Source organism: Anastrepha obliqua, chromosome 5, assembly GCF_027943255.1.
Source record: "Anastrepha obliqua isolate idAnaObli1 chromosome 5, idAnaObli1_1.0, whole genome shotgun sequence".
In the NCBI taxonomy this organism is placed as follows: Eukaryota; Metazoa; Arthropoda; class Insecta; order Diptera; family Tephritidae; genus Anastrepha; species Anastrepha obliqua.
The window spans coordinates 51,242,309-51,260,754 of record NC_072896.1 but is presented as its reverse complement, the minus strand read 5'-3'; the positions used below and the strand labels follow the sequence as shown (position 1 = coordinate 51,260,754).

The 18,446-nt window shown below is 34.2% G+C and overlaps 1 protein-coding gene across 1 annotated transcript in view; it reads left to right on the top strand.

Annotated features, from left to right (window-relative positions):
- Positions 1-18,446, top strand: part of LOC129248739 (neuronal acetylcholine receptor subunit alpha-7) — a 314,041-nt gene that overhangs the window by 119,688 nt on the left and 175,907 nt on the right. The window contains exon 5 of the mRNA XM_054888356.1: positions 9,178-9,287. Within this exon, the coding sequence (XP_054744331.1) occupies positions 9,178-9,287 (110 nt within the window). The remainder of the gene's footprint in view (positions 1-9,177; positions 9,288-18,446) is intronic.

The window sequence follows — 18,446 nt, the reverse complement described above, 5'->3', positions numbered from 1 at the left end:
GTTGCTTTCCTCACTCTTTCCTCAATATTGGGCTTCCATGTGAGCTTGCTGTCAAGGATAATACCTAGGTACTTAACCTTGTCAGAAAGCATCAGCGGAGCGCCCCCTAGTGAGGGAAGTTGAGCTCTGGGTATTTTATGTTTCCTCGTAAATAAGACGAGCTCCGTCTTAAGAGGATTCACCGACAGGCCGCAGTCCGTTGCCCATCTAACAACTACGTTAAGATATCCCTGCATCAGGTTGTACAGAGTATCCACAAATTTTCCTCTGACGATTAATGCGACGTCATCCGCGTAGGCAGTGTAACAACATAAAAATAAACACATAATAATCGCAAGTCGAATGTACGTAGCCCGCGAAATTTGAAAATTCTTCTTATTTTTTTAACTAACCTCATAGGTACTTCTGATGCTTTCTTATTCTTCTGCTCCTACTTCAACTTTTTACAGCATACAATTTGCTCTTTTCTAATCTGTTTCTCCAAAACACCTCTATTTTTAATGTTATTTGTAATTTTTTATTTTAGAATTAAGCTCAAACACCGTAAAATAACTCAAGGTTGTGTATTTGATTTATGAATAAAATAAATAAATAGCATAAGTATAGAAACGAGTCATAACATAAATTTCCTCTTCAAAGAGAGTTCTAAAGTTCCAATAATAGATATTTGATGGAATAAATTTCGTCTGAACTCAATGGCTTTCACTTCACGCCTAAGGCAGAAACACCATCCGTAAAAAAGCATTCGCTCATATATACAGACCACAATTTGTTTTTGTTTTTGGTTTTTTTTTTTTTTTTAATTTGCCGCCGCACAAATAATTAAGTTAGGGCATCTAGTGCTTTTACTCAAAGAACTGTGCATTTTTAATAATTTTAATTTCTCCCTTATTTTCTTTGGTCATTTCAAATAACATTTCACATCCGATTGTCATAACAGAAAACCAATTTTAATTGGGTTAAAGCAATGGGCACCTAATGGGAAAATATCGACTAATACTAGGGCATTTCCCGCCAAGTGGACAAGCGAAAAATGTGATGCTTTAGGTTCGTTCATATTTTCGTTACTTATCCCTCTATTAGGTAGGTGATTATTTGTCGAGATAAGGGCTTCCAAACACTTTAAACCTATTAATAGGCTTTTCAGTGGCAGTTATTTTATAACCATAATTGTACTGCGAGTGAGTATTGTCACAGGGGTACGTCCAGTTACTTAAAATTTTGGGAAAGAATCTCGGAACATTGATGTTTGGTTCGGCCTGTCATAAACAGGAAACTAAACTAGAAAATGTTTTTATTAATTTCGCTTTCACCGAGATTCGAACCAACGACCTCTCTGTGAATTCCGAATGGTAATCACGCACCAACCCATTCGGCTACGGCAGCCGACAATAAACCTATAATCAACCAAAATATGAGCGAATTCCCGAGCCTCACTTTTTTCTCCCACCTGTTTGGCATGGAAGCATGTTTATATTTATTTTTTTGACTACTTGGCGCACTGTGATTACGACGAGAATCTCATAACATCCAAATAATCATTAATATCATCACTACACTATTAAAAAATTACAGCTCGCTACTGCTCCGGAGTTTATTGCACTGGGCTATGAGTATGCGATTTTTCTTTTATAAATGAATGAATTGGTAGTTGTAGCTCCTTCCAAAACTGATATAACATAATTTTGCTGATGCCTGCATTTCTTGTATTGCTTAGCGCCTGAAAATATGCTACAGCCATAAAGTGTATTTTAAGTTTATTTTGTACCGCATGCGTTGGGATTTTACGAGCCCAATTAACAGCTATAATGGGCGATTATTTTCGAAAAAAAATTTGCATGAGAAATGTATAAAGAATAAGTGCAGTTTTTATTAAACTAAAAGTAGTATCATACTAATGAAAAAATTTAATACAAAAACTAACTAAGAGTCGGACAATCTTTTAAACCAACTAATTAGAAACGATTTTTAAGTTTTAAGTCGCTGTGTGGGAATTTTAATTTGCCTAGATTTTTGTTAAATACAATTTGTTTTAATAAAAGAGTAACAAGTTTTGATAGTAAACTCACGTACAAACATAATTTCTTTTAGCTTTCAAAATTATTTGCACACATTTTTATTTTTTTGCTCTCTCCTTTTTACGCTTAAGATTTTTCTACTTTCGCCTATTAAACGTTTATGCATAAATAACTCTCAGCATTATATTCTTAAGGGAGCCCAAGAAATATGCTCAAAAATTATGTGTGTGACTTTGAAATCTCATATGCTACTGCTAATGAAATATATCCAAAATTTATTGCACTTCCTTTTAAAAATATTAATAAAATTGTAATAAACGTAAAAAGTTAATTTTTAAAAGCGATGTTCTGTTGCATATTTCACATAAATATGTCATATGTGTGTATCTAAATTTGATTACTTATTTTCTAATACAGTGAAACCTCGATATAACGAATCCCTTCATAATGAAAACTCTATACGATCATTGTTTCATTTTTTTCTTAAGAAAAATTCGTTGCCTAAAAGTTTGCTTTCATTTCACCTATTTTTAAGGCTTATTTTAAAGCTTCCTCCCACTGTAAAGCCTTTTGAATGGGTCAGCCAGGACAAATTGTTCTTTGCTTTGAAGAGTGAGGATATATCGCTGCCTTCCAATCAGGGTGCCAGGTTGACACCGTTTATACTCACTCCTATAAGGCTTTTGGTCGAGTTTCCCATATAATATTGATTAAAAATTAGCCCGCATTGGTTGTCGTCGACTATGTTAGGCCTTTTCCATTCGTTGCTTGCTCTGAGGTTCCGCAAGTAGTATTCTGGGCCCGCTGTTTTTTTTCTGTTTATCAATGATATTTGTCAATTTTATTATTACCAAATCCTACCCTATGCTTGATTTTGTTAGGCGTCAAAACTCCGATTTCTCCGGCTCTTATACGCTGAAGCTTTTGTATATGGCGTTTATACGTACCAAACTTGAGAATGCCTTCTTCATTTAATCTCCGTATCATACGTGCCATACTGCCAGATTTGAACGAAGCCCGAAAGTATGCTTACATTTCGCGTTGCTTAATTTACTTTTCTTTGATCCTCTCCCCACCTATGAAACGCAATGCTTATTGACAGGAGAATAATCTTGTCTTTATCTTTCATTTTCGATTTGGTCAGTGAGAATGTTGACTGTTCGGTGCATCTCGAGAGGATTTTCTTTAATATTCCGGTCAGAGCTCTTCGTAGTTCGGAATTCTTCTATGTTGGTCTCTCAAAATCCCTCTATGCTCGAAATGCTGTTGTTACTTAAGCCTTGCTAAAATCTCTAAATTTGTTGAGATAGCTTTTGCATATTCAAAAGATTGCCTATTGCAGTTTTTGAATATATATTACAAATAGTTTAATTGTACTTCGTTTTTTTAATGCCTATTAATCTTAAAATATGTCCACTTGGCCTATAAGAATCTAATATATCATATTCATTGGCTTAATATTGTAGTAAATAAATAAATAAACTTGCGTCAATTCAGCTGGCCTTACTAAATTTTTAAATCAATTTTGGGATCGCCTTAGAACATATAAAATCTATGGACGAATATTATTTGCTTTTCTATATCAAAAGCTAATCGATTTCAGGTTGCGTATTTTTGGTTAACGTTTCAAACTTTTATATTTTTGGTGTCCCTGCAGCTTTCATTAAAAAAAATTCGGCAATATTATGACTCCATGCAAATTTTGGTATACACAACAAGAAATTTTGTGAATATAATCGTCTTGAATTCAATAAGCTTTAGAGACATTTTAAATTTAAAAAAATATTTCTTCAGTTTGAAATGTGCCCGCTGCTCTTCCTCCCCTTTTCGTTCAGTTGAATATAAGGAAACTATGAGTTTAACGAACATTAGTGCATCCACTTTAACATCGTTACTTCGAGGTTTCATAGTATACGTAAACCTATTTCATATAGCATAGTTTTAGGCATGCTTTGAATCCTTATATTCTACGAAAAATACGTAAAATTAAAAAATAAAAACTTCTATTATTTTTTTTAATTTTAGTTACAAAAAATCTTAGAAATATATATTTTCAGCCGAACAAAATTAAATTTAAAAAATATTTTAATTGATATTTAGTTTTGTTACATAGTTTTGCTTACATAAAATTTGCGCTGTAACTTGCTTACTATATATTGTATATATAAACTACTTTTCTATATATAAACAATTCTTCTTTTTTTTGTTTTATTCACTTTCGTACAGTTCTTTTTACCACTTCAAATTCTTGAAAGCTTTGTACAGACCACTGCTTTTTATACGAGTATCTGCCACATTTCAAATACTTTTGTAGAATTTTCAATACAATTTCCTTGATTTCACAAGCATAATAATCAAAAATTTTATTGTAAATTCGCACTCATTTTTATATATTTTCATAAGCTAAATTGTCGCAAATTCATTTTTTACATAGTATTATGGTATTTAGCAAGTAAAACAAACTATTCTGTACAAGAAACTTTTACTTGAATTTATATTTATATTTACTATGCAAGTATGCCTATATTTTACATATAATACAAATACTTTATTTTATTTTAGTTAAGTAGATATTAAAAGTGTTATAAGATTTCTTGTAAACTTTTTCGGAAACTAAACAAAACAACTGTGATGAAATTTTCATCAGATATCAAAGACCGCATGATTTGCTTTCATCCAATTCGGTATATGAGGGAGGTTCAATAAGTACCCATCCCACGTTAGAAATGAAGACACCATTTTTTAAACATTTTTTTTTTTTAATTTTTTAACATAGTGCCCTTTTAGAAAGATAAACTTCGGCCATTTTTTAGCCAGTCCAAAAAATAGGACTTGTCGAACTCTCCAAAATATGATTGTTTTTTGGCGATGCATGGCCGCAAGCCATTTCTTCAGGGAACAAAGAAAAGTGCATCAGCAATTCATAACGCAATTCACGCAGCTTGGCGCGACAACTCAGGATGAATGTGCTGGTGCATTATCGTGGGGAAACAACACCTTCTTTTTCGCCAAATGCGGTCGTGTCTCCTTCAAGTGATCTCCAGAGATCGTTCTTATTTTTTCTACAAAATCCATGAGGATGTCGCCGTTCGCATCCCAAAGATTCGTCGCCATGACCTTTCGGGCCGATGGGACTGTCTTCGCTTCTTTGGAGCAGATTCACCAGGAGAAATCCATTGCGTTGATTGTTGCTTAGTTTCTAGTGCGTAATAATGAATCCAAATTCCATCAACGGTGACAACTCGACCCAATAGTTCCTTCGGATCTCGCTTAAATAGCTCCCAAAACTGCTTCGAAGTTAACCGCCGCATTCGCTTGTTGTCCACCGTGAGAAATCGCGGCGCCCCTCGGGCCGACAAATTTTTCATTACCAACTTATCATGTAAAATTATTAATTGTCGTTCCGGTCGACACACCTATGGCTTCTGTTACTTTGCGCAATTTCATGCCTCGATCAGCAAGAATCATGTCGTGGACTTTTTGAATGATTTCCTCGGTAAGCACGTCTGCCGAGCGTCCTGGTCGCACTTCATCAAAAACGAATGTTCCCCTACGTTTAAATTCATTGAACTATAGTCATAGATGGCGAAAAGGGCATCCCCATAGCCAGCATTCAACTTAGTTTTTATCTCCTCGCATTTTTCCCATCTAAAAACGAAAAGCAAATTACCGCACGATTCTACTCTTTTTCCATCTTAGCGAAAATCAGTCTGAAATTTGTTTTGCCGTCGTTTGATAGATGGCAGCACACGATGCTAATATCAACTTCACCCAGAATTGTCATCTGTCATCAAACACGGGTACTTATTGGACTGCCTTAGTTCAAGTACAGTATCCATCTAACGAAACATGAACGTTGAGTGAATATTTAAATCTCTAGCTTCGCATAGCAATTAAAAAGCTATATGAATGATGTATGAAAAATATGTTGAATTTTATTGGTTCCTTGTACCATTAGAAACAATTTTTTAATTATATTCTTGTTTGATTTCATATTTTTGTATTTTTTCCAATCATATTTTTATGTGTGACTTTGTATCATTTCACTTGAGTCCGCATAGCTTAGATTAATAATTTCTTTTGAATTTGCCATATGTCTATACTCGACTAGTCTCAGCGTTCCTTAAAAAATAAAAACAAATAAATAACTTCTCGATACATTCAAGTCATAGTGAGGACTTAACCTCACAGGAGGGCAGTGCCTTAAGTGCCGCTTGACTGTTGCTCAGAATGGAATTCGCTCATCCTGGAGATTTTTGTCTAAACTGATCTCTGCACATAGGCAAATCGCTGCTTTTGTCCTTAGAATATTTGGAAAATGCATTTGCCTCTTCATCATGTCATCACTTACATCGCAATGCCTTCACTGCACATGAGCTAAGAAAGTAAGAGCAGAGAAAATCTTCTACCAACGCACCGCTAAAGCAGACTAAGAGAGCTATGTTTCCTACTCCTGTACTAAACTTTCGAAAGAAAGACTTTTGTCATGTTAAAATCCAGTAAATCAAATTGGACAGATAGATAGGAATTCAATTGAAACAAATTGTTTTTAAGTGTAAAAAATACCCTTGCGGGCTAAAGGTTAGATTATACCCGCATGAAGGCACGTTTGTCGTAAAAGGCGACTAAAATCTAAGCATCCACTCGCTTTACTCAAGAAGACCAAGAATCTGGTTATGGAATTCTGCTACGGTCTCTAGCATTCTCCTGCGTGGAAGTCAGTGTAGGCTATATATATCATATTAATACCTAACGTTGTATATTCAGGCTTCTTCTGCAACCAATTCAATACTGGTTAAGAAGTACAGAACTTTCTTATGTATAATTTCTCATACGCAGGAGTTATAGTAATAATTTCCGTTCCTTTTCATTAAAACATCTCCTGAAACGACGTTATCAATGAGTCATGAGTGAGTGTATTTGGATGGTCTCTAGTGAAAAATGGTTTTGCTGCATCTATGTACTTGTATCAAAAAGTGCATTTAATTCATACTGCAGAACACCGATTCTCAGTATATAGGAATATGAGCATTAAAAGACTTTGGGCTCTCACTACTGTTCGTGCGAAGCATTGACTGGCTAACACCAACACCAACAGGCTGCAAAAAAAAGGAGAGAAGTATGAAGCAGAGACAGTTGGTTGTAAAGCACCGCTGGGTTTTTTCAACCGCAGCTCTTCACTGCTTACTCAATTTTATCAACTGGTCTAGCGATTATGCTATTGTCATCTGAGATCTATGGGAACATTGAGTTCAACGTCGCCATTATAATGTTAATATAATGTTATGTTACAGTATTATGTTAAAGCATTATAGTAATGTTGTTGGTAACCGTTTGCAGTGTACATTAATGTATTAAAATGTTACAGCATATCATAACATAGACTGAGGGATATCTAACAGATTTTTCAATAGGGATATAGAATAACTTCTACAGCGATCAATCGTGGAAGTTTCACCGCTTCAAATCAACTTTACTTTTTGAGTTAATTTGATCTTTTCAGAGTGTGACAAAAAATGTTACGCATTTATTGATTTACTGAGAGATCCCAATATGATTTAAACGGCGCGGAATCAACTATTTTGAATTAAAGCTGCAATATTTTCGGTACACTGATACGTGAACTTGTGCGCTATAGCACTCGCAGCCTATCTGAAGCGGCGATTTTTATAATCGACTTCAAACTGCAACCATGGATTTAGAATTTCAGTACTAATTTTTAAATAATTTCCAAATATTGAGCAGTCATAAATTTCAATGTCATGTTGGTAAGTTTATGCAGGATCATAAAAAAAAGTATTCAAACATAAAATTGTATTCCCGCTGTTAAAACTTCACTAAAAATTTTAATTTAATAGTATTAGTTTGTTGAAATTTTCTTCAACATTACAAATGCCTGAACGGAATCGACGAAACCAAAATTGCACGTAATTAGCTGTTAATGTATCGGCCCCATAAAAACCATTCAGAATTTCAGCGGCCTGACTTATATTTTCGCCTTTATCAAGGAACAATTGTAAAATGTGCCAAATTTTCTCCTTGTTAACTTCCATTGTTAACACCCTCTAACTCATAACTGAATGGAGCAAGCACAAAACAGGAAGATAATTTTTAGTGTGGAATATCACCTTGGCAACGAACGTAAACTTTAAGGTAGTAGTCTAATAACTTACACGTTTTTTGAGGCCATGTTTGGGACATTTTTTGGAAGGGAAAATAAAATTCAATCGGTTTGATTAAAGGTATCAGAAGGTGTACAAAAAAAATTTTTTTTTTAATGTTTTGATACTATTTTTGTACACTGCAGCAAGCGGCAAAAAAAGAGGTACAATGGCTGGCCGGCGTGATTTCGTCACTTGTGGTCAACTGAAACAGAAAAAACAAATTGCTTATTAATCAGTGTGCTTGTCGTTCTGGCGGGTAGTAAAATCAAATGATTTTGACAAAAAATAACAAAATGGCGGGCTTCGTAAGAAAATTGCCGAAATAAATTAAAACTACTACCCGCCAGAACTATTGATGTGTAGAAAAACATATCTAAATTTCAGCTCAATCCGTTAGATAGAAAATTTGTTTTCACGACGGCCATCCGGAAAAACGTTGTTTTGAGAAAACGCGTTTAAAGTTTTAGCGGCTTAGCGCGCGCAAGTACGAGTCGCTCTCATGTATGTGCTATAATTTCGTCAATATTTCGAATTTCGGTCTAAAATTTGTACAGTATATTACCAATATATCGCACTTTCAAAATATGTAAAAAACCGAAATTCGAAATTCTCAAAATAAGTTACCAGACTACTACCTTACGAGATATCGATCACTACAGCCATCTGCTGAGAAAAAATTGATTTAATTTTCCTCAAATTAATATTCCAGTAATTTTTTATTTAAATTTTTTTTTATTAATTTTGATGACTTATCATACATTATTTATGGCTTTTAAAAAAGAATAAAATACGGTAGTTTGCAAGAAATCTCATCACATGTCTTTATATGTATATATTAGCTTTATGATTTTATTTCTAAAATTTCTTATAATAGAACTAGAATTAAGAAATTTCGTTTAACTTATTTTATTAACCGGAAATATTTTTATCTCATCTTACATCAACACAAAAACCTATCGAACAACGCAAATGCTAATTATCACAAACACGAACAGGAGTGGAATGACTACAACTTACGATGGAATGAATCGGAATATGGAAACGTGAAAGATCTGCGGATAACACCGAATAAGCTCTGGAAACCGGATGTGTTAATGTACAACAGGTGAGTTGTAAGGGGCCAATGGTTTCAGAGGGTTAAAACTAACTTAACACAAACACTTAATTAGGAAAATTAGAAAGGTCAATTGAAAAGAAAATAAGCAAACAAAACTGCATAATATAGAATGCAGAAAAGTCAAAACTGCTACATGCAAAGCTAAAAGGAGAAACAATAGTTAGTTAGGAAATACACTTCAGTGTGTAACAAAATATTAAGCTTGAACGCAGGAAATGAAGGTAAACTGAAGAGTCTGGTGCGCTAAAAAAATACTCAGCTTACGCCAATAGTTTATTATACATACACCAACACAGGCTTTAGTATAACCACACTAACGAAATGATAGCACACTTTTAAGCGCTACTATCAAATAACTACTAAATACGAAACATACGCCAATCATTTACTGCGAACTGAAATTATACTATAACAAATATATACATATATATAATTTTATGTTTAAAATTAAAAAGAAAAATAACATAATCAAAGATTTTTATTCAGAGCATAATTTAGGAAAAATTAAGCAAAAGAACTGTTTTTGCCAAGAGAAAGGTAAGCTTACATTTGCATATGTGCCCGGCGCTTTTTAACTTTCAACTGTATATAAAACCTTAAAATCAACCAAACTTATTGTAAAATACTGTTTAGCATTTTCAACTGCATCTTTTTTGTACAAAAACAACTAAAATTATTATTGCAGTTTGAGTTTCAAAGCTTTTTGGTATTTTTGCAAATGAAAAAACTTTCGTTTATAGCTGTGCTTGGTTGGCTTTATTTTGCTTTCACTGCAATATTCGAATATTTCCACTAACCAAATTTTATACGCAAATTTTGCTTTTATTTTCTGCAAATATTATATATTATTTTGAGTTTTAAGCTTTAATGTTGAACTTCTGCTTGCTTATTACAGCTGAATGCATATGGCTGCGCACTTTTTATTGTAAGCCATGCAAAGAGCGTTCAACTCGCTTTAGCTTTTGAAAATGTTCTCTATTTATCGAAAGTTTACTTAAGTTGTAAGTTCATACATTTTTATTTTCCAAGTTTGCCTGAGTTCTGATTTTGAAAATTTTTTGTGAATGAGCTCTTATTGAAAATTTCAAAAGAATCAAATAAAAAGCTCTAAAAAGCTTTTGCTGCTTAGTCAAGCATATTCCAAAGCAGAATTTCAGAGAATTTTAAAAAAGCTTTTGTGACTTTGCCAACTCAAAGATGCAGAAAATTTCTGTTTCAAATAAAAGCTGTTTTTTGAGGGCTTGATGTTAATGCAAATGTACCATGAAAATGAACTGCGTAACTGCCGATGTGGTGCGTTCCATACTTGGGGTAATTTATGTACACAGAAATGTAGCATATGAGAACCTAAAGTATCTGACAAAATACAGAAAATATTGTACAAAAAAAAAAAGATTGTAAATAAAGTAAGCGACTTAGTAAAACTCGGAAAAAGAGTACTGAGCAATTTTTTATGACAAGTTAAACTTTGCGGAAGAGCTAAATAGCTTTTCAGGAGGTTAGGTTGAACTGGTTGACTTACAATCACGCATAGACCGCTTCGATCCACAGCGATACCAGATGGAGTTCATTAGTTATGCGTTTTGAAATAGTCCACCTTTTATATGGGATTGACGCTGAAACTTGGTTGAAAAGCAAAGTGAAGCTCGCATTGTGTGCCATTTCTGCGAGCTGGGCGATGCAACATCAGCGCGTGAATGCGAATGCGCAGCTCTTACAAGTTGTGACGCTAAATCCATCGGTGATATGGTTCAAAGCGCACCAGCAAGTGCCTAAATTCTTTCGAGGCCTGCCGTTATGGACTCTGCGTCAAAGATAATAGACCACAGGAGAGGTAGCAGTGTAATATTTACTATGAGGTTAAGACTTTCCAAGTCTATTAGTATTAATTTCCATTTCACTATGTGGCAACTATTCGGAAGTGCGAATCTCCAGGTATGAAACATCAAATGATAGAAGAATTTTCTTCTAATAGCGATCGGTCCGCAGCAGACAATTGCTTCCCTCAAACTCCTAGTGCATTTCTACCAGGAAAGAGTTCTTCTTCTCTTTGGGGTCGACCCTCCATTGGTGGAAAAGCAGCAAGATGCACACCACAGATAGGAGGAGGAGCTCGACCAAGCATCCAATAAAGGCTGTAAGCGGCTATTATAAGCGCATATGTCCATAAATAAGTAAATTAGCATAACCGTTATAATCAATTTTACCTAAGCTTTTCATTTTCAAGCTTATATGAAAGCTTAGGCTTTAAGCTTCGAAGCTTTCACGTTTTATGCCACGCAACTGATAGTTTAAGGCGCCGCAACAATTTCATTTTCATTAATTTCATTACGAATATTCCAATATTTTCTAAAAGCTCGTAGGTTCATTACTCTGCTCCAAATGAAAATTCAAGTAAATGGCATTTCTAAATAAAATAGGCAATTTATCATTCAGCACGTCGCTCTGCCTTATCTAATTTAAATTTAAAAAAAATATTTTGACTGAAAAAAATTAAAGGAAGAATAGGGCCGCATTTCCTGTAGTAAAATTTTATTTAGATTTCAAAACTTTACATCGAGCACAAGAGCTAGTTTTATTACTAAAACTCCCAGCTTACTCATTTTATTTCTCGGGCATCTTCTCTCATCCACACTCTCTCTCTGCATTAACGTCGATCGTGCAAAAGCACAAAAGCTTCATATCCCCACTGTTTTGAAATATGCTTTTCTACGCACTAACAATATAGAATGCAAGCAATTTAAATTTTGCATTTGTCATATCCACTCGCTATTTTCGTAAAACTGCATAACTCCGAACAAAAAAATGCAGTCAATGAAATTAAAAGCAGTACCAAGTTACAAAAAAAAAAATAAAAAAACAAAAAAAGAAATATATTCATAGGTCGTATTTTATTTTATGTTAAAAATTGCCAACCTACGCTCGATTGTGCCCTAGCATGTGAGCATTGCTTCAATAAATTGAATCTCTTCAACAAAAAAATGTAACTCCTTTGTGGTCCATTGAATGCCCTGAATTGGTGTATAATTCAAGTCTACAGAATTAAGCGTAAATTGGCAATACACCTTTTTATTTTAGCATTTTATTGACTAATGTTTTTTATATATAAAAAAGGCTATACTTCATGTGGGAAAATTTCATAAATATATAGTTGTAATGTAAATAAATAAATAAAAGTGGTAAATAATTTCGACAAAGTTTATTGAAATACTAAAAATAAACAGTATGTAAAAATAAAACGTTTTCAAAGATGCGCTAAGACAAGAAGATGCACCTGAGAATATGAATTATTTCAAAGTTCTCTGGTTATAGCTTAAATCATTTTCGTTTTAAATTATTTTAATTGAAATTGCTTCAAGTGCAAGCTATGGAAAAATGTAAGCCATCAAATAACTAATCTAAAATAGTGAAACTGCAACTTCTCCACAAAACCTCGCGAGCGATATTCAAATTGCTAAAAACCAATTAGTTCAAGCAGTAATCAAAGTGAAGCCAACTGCTCTGACGGTTTAGGCGTTCTCAGTCTCACACCTCTTAGTCTCTATGTTCGCTATTGTCTGTGCATTAACTTCATCCAAATTTCTGTAAATACCCCGCGAGAGCAAAAGAACAAAGAGATTAATGAGAAACTTATCTTTGTTAAATGTGAATACCAGCAAGAATGTGTAGAGACTGTAAGCTGCAGTCCTGATCCGTCCTCATAACAATTTTTGAGAAAAAATCAGAATCAATTAAGTTTCGTTAAGTGAAATTCCCTAGATGAACCTTGTGGGCAAAACGAGCCGGATACTGCACCTGCTTGCCTTTACAATGCACGGACACAAAAAATGTATGAAGAAATTCCCACCTGAGCTTATTTCCATTATAATCCTTGCTTAGGAAATTTCATCCTACATTAAAATACATTGGCGCATAATCGTGGTCCTGAGATAGAGCACACTTTAGTTAGGGTAATCTAAATAGCTAAAGTGGACTTTATTTTCAAATATATCTCCAGCCAGCCAAAAGCGGAGCGCCTTAAAACAGGACTGAAAAGGGACTCCCATAGCACCACCTCGATGAAGAACTCCGAGGAGTGACCTCCAACTTCCTCAGCAACACCTCGAAAAAGTGCTCCGAATATGAAGTGAAATGGGCATCCTCCAGAAAACCTCATGGGAGCCTTTTTGTTTTCACATAGTGCCCCTTTATTTTGTTGTTGATATTTATTCTTTACTGCATTAGTTGACTAATTATAAATAAATAAAATAGTCTTAAAACACTTTATCCATGTTGTCTTCGGATGATTTAAGGAGTCCTTTTTAAAAACTCATAAACGAATAGAAGAGTCCGCACTGAGCCTTTGCAAGTTAAGGTGTAAGTTAAGTATGAGAAAATCACATACTTAAGAAGCTCACACACTTTTTCATACATATTAAGAAAGCCTTTATATGTCCCAAATAGCTGTTTTTGTTCAAAATATTCTCCTTGGAAGTCAATACACTTCTGCACTCACTTGAACCAAAGGTGTTTTTGCCACTCAGGTGGAGATACCTCCAAAACGAGCTTTTTGAAAACTTCAACGGCTTCTTCAGTCGTTGAAAATCGTTAACCTCCCATTTTATTTTGGATTTTCGGGAACAAAGAGAAATAAACAGGTGCCAAGTCAAAGCTGTAAGGCGGCTGACCTATTAGTTCGTTCTTTTAAGTGCTCAAAAACTCTCTTGTGTGAACCGATACATGAGAAATTCGTTTGCCTTGGTGAAGGATATTTCATCTTGGGCGGTTGGTCTTCCTGAACTATCTGAAAACTTCTGGCAACCAAATGGTTCTTTAAAACTCAGAATTGACTGCTTTATGTTTCCTGTAGGAGAGTTGCGACCTGACCAGGTTTTAAGAAAACAGGCGACCACTTGCTTTGAACACTTCTTCCGTGATAAAATTTTTTTTGGCCTAAGCTAATCTTGGAGCACCCATACTGTCGTTTGCTTTAGTCACCTGTTATAACGTCGTAGACGTGCTTTGAAACGTCGCGGCAAAATTTCTTCAATATTTTATTTTTGTACACCAATCGCCACGATTCCTTTTTTCGGCGACTAGACAACTGTCAAATTATGCTCGTTTGATATCATGAAAAAAAAATCTTCTATATGACCAATTGTTCATGCAATATTGAAAGTATACTGGTCCCACTAATGTCCAAAGATGTCTCTATCTCGCGATACTCCTGTCACATGACGATCTTGCGTTATCAATAGACGTACAGCATCGATTATTTCTGTCACAACCTCTGTCATCCTGCAAGGCTCAACAGCCACGTGTACACTCGCTTTTCGAGCGTTTCAAAGTGGCTAAACGTAGTGCTTCAACGCCAAAAGTCGAAGTAAATTAATCAATTCACTCTTGTCCCTATAATCCACGTGGAAAATCGTAATAAATCATAGTACGAAAATTTTAACGAGTTAATTCCATCTTTTGCGCGAAATGCATTTGGAGGCTCACTGAAAAAATAGCAAATAATGCTATTAAGCTAAAGCGCTATATGTAAATTTATTCAAAAAATATCAAAGAAAAATAAATATTTGTATTCATAGCGTATAATGATTCTGATTATGCGCCATTCATTCTAAATTAATTCTAATTACAATTCTCTACTCGAGCTTTCTCATGGAAATGCAGACTGACTACAGCCAGAGAGCCTCTAATTCCTATTACGTGCAGGGAACTTACAAAAAAGACGTCCTGCATTTCTTGTCGCTAAAAATTATTTGCGCGCTATTTACATATTGTTTTTTTTTTTTTAATTTTCAATTCACTTTGTGCACTTTACAATTGCCGTCTGTTCGAAAACATCAAGTATAGCCTACTTTTAAGCGCTTAATATTTCCACAATCCTCCTTTAACTTTAATATCTCACTTTTATTACTTCTCTTTAATTTTTTTCCACGAATCCTTACAAACTAACACTTTATTTAAATGTGTCTTTGTTGTTTTATACATAAATATATTCAATGTGTTTTTTGCGTGTATTTATCTACCTACTTGTAATTAAAACCGATAATTAAACATTTTCACACCTTTTAAAAATAATTTCCATGCTGAGCTCAATTACGAAAAATGCCAGCATTAAACATCACCCACCTAAAAGTATACCACAATGTTATAGTTATAATGAACACATCTAAAGCCTTATAACAAAAAACAAAATATTTTTTTACACAAAAAAAAAACCAAAAAATAAGCGTCGAAAATTTGTTTTATTTCAATAAGAGTAGTTTACATGCAGTGGTCTAGTGGGAGTGTACATTGTCAGCTTGCCGTTTATGTGGGCCTCACATTGTATGCCTGTACCTAAACACAAAAAAAAAACGATAAAGCAAAAGTTTTGGATTTTGCCAAGCAAACACTTAACAAACAAATGTTAAAACCAATACTAACACATTTGCTTAAAAAAATCCATAATAATTAGCATAAATGCCATCATCTCTAAATAATTTAAAAATATCAAATAAAACCACACCGATTAACTTTACTAACCTAAATGCCAAAACACACACACGTACACATGCACACTCGCACGCACCCAGGTTTAACCAGCATATTATGCAAGTTGTTGTTCCAAAACAGAAAAAAAGCCAATATATAATTAACAAATTGCCAAACACGAGACCACAACCGAAATGTTTGAAATTTTTACCAGCAAACGCAAAAACAGGACTATAATGAAATTTGTTTTTTGGAGAAATGCAATGGAATGCAAAGCGAAATATTATAGCAAAAGTGATTAGCACCTTTGAAACAATACGCTGGTGTAATATAACTGGTTAAACGGTCAATACTTGAATTTATTTACCCGAAAAAATAAACCAAAACAAATGTTGCATGCTTTTGGGCGAAATAAATTACAAGTATTGCACACGATAAAATCAAATCCCTCAAATTATAGTAGAAAAATGAAACCGTTTAATAAAGCATAAACATACGCTTTAATAACAAGCGCAAAGTAAATAACCGCAAACGAAATTAAAAACGCGCATACAACCGCAAAATAATAAATTTTTCATGCAAACATACACAATTAAATCGACTTTTGATTAAATAAGGAAATGCATTAAAAAGCACAGAAGATTAAATAAAAATCTTAAAACGAAAACTGAAAGCGTTGTAAAAAACAACTCAATTTTTACACATTTATAAGTATATTTACACACATCTGCACACATATCATGCTTTAAGCAACACAAATTTACATCTATCTAGCACAAACATACATTTCCCTGCTATTTGCATAGCCCAATGAACATTTGCGACTCGTGAAATTTGAGGGGAAGTTGATAACGAATATACCAAACTACGCAAAGCTCCCATTTAAATCACATTAATTCTCAATTCTCATCTCTGAAATTCTCAACATTTGTAGTCTACATATCTCCTCCATTAATTTAACTGCAGTTAACAGCTCTGTTAGTTTAGGTTAGGTTGTTGTATGCTGGCTGCCGCTCTCCATGAGAGTGTAGAAGCGCCCAGATAGGTCTGAAGGTCCTTTCTAATGGCCTTGGTTTGCACTTAAATACCGACTTCTAATGCCCAAAGCGGTGAAATCACTTGGTCACTCCAACAAAACATGTCACAATATGTGAACGACTGCAGATTCCAATAGTCTTTTCCTTTCTCGAAAAGGAAGTCATGGAAAAATATAATTTCCTGCGCTTTGCGACAATCTTGCATATGCATGAGTATAGAATACGAAAACTTCAACACTACCATAAATAACAAAAAGTATGTCAAAAGAAGCATCTAGATGTTTTATCAAAATAAAATATGTAAAAATTTAGATTCTTACAGGTTTCGTTATTATTATTCTAAATATAACTATTCACTTCCATTATATGTGGAAAATCACATCATTTAAATATCCATATCCACCTCAAGCGCCTACAGATAAAATCCGACAAAGAGTAGAGGCATGAATGCCTAATTGTTGAGAGCTTCGAGGTATTGATGTTAAAGGTTGTTCAGTAACACTTTGAGGCACAACAGCAATATTCTATACAGAACGTGTAGTTTTTGGTCTGCCAGTGTTTTTTATATTTTCATCAGAACCAGTTTCTGGATATTTCATTGACCAACTTTTGAATTCTCGACTCGTTCAGACGATTATTTCCACCACAAAAATAACGAACTTAGCGATAAGTTGTTCTTAGAGATCTACCCTTTTCATAATAAGTTTCAAAAATTTTAATGCATTGTGCTATCCTGTAAAATGGTAAAATACTACTATCAATTATATATACAAGTAATATATAGTTTGCTGGTAGTTGGTGCGTGACTACCATTCGGTACTGCCCGGGTTTGAAACTTGCGGCGTGAAACATCAACGGATAACAAAATTTGTTTCTAATAGCTGTCGCCAATCAATGGCAAACCTCCGAAAGTATTTATACCGTAGAAAAGCTCCTCATAAAAAACCATCTGCCGTTCAGAGGCGGCATAAAATTGTAGCTTCCTCAATTTGTGTGAGTTAGACAACGCTCACCCTCTCTTTTAGCAAAGGGTAAAAAATTTCACACATTTGCCTATTCATAGGCAATTGAAATAAGAACACGCAAACCTGTGCATATACTGAGAAAAGAACACCAAAAATTCAACGCCTTTGGTGCAGAATAAATGTGACATTGTTGCGAGAAAAGAAAACACCGCTAGTCTGCCAGACATTCAAAGAAATAAAATTTTAAGAAGCGATACCGCGTTTTTTTTGAAAAGAAGACTACTACTACTATACCAATGGAAACCGTTCGATATGAATGGGAAACCTAATTCTGATTCCATTTACAAGTAGTATACACTATACAACTATTGTTGAAGTCCCATGAAGGCCGACCTAATCCAGCGCTTGCTTGGAGATAAAGAGATGCCCACTTATTGGGCAGAATTTATTTATTTATTCTCAACTCAACTGAAATAGACAACTAAGACTATAACTTAAATGAAATACATGGTCACAATTCAAAAGAAATACTCCTTAATTACTCCTCAGATTAAGTTTTGACTTAAAAGTCTCTCGTGAATTAGAAAACAAATCTAAATGTTTACAAAATTGGTTAGACAGCCTTATACATCGTGTAAATGATTCATTACTACAAAAATTGCTCTTGTAATATGGTGAAT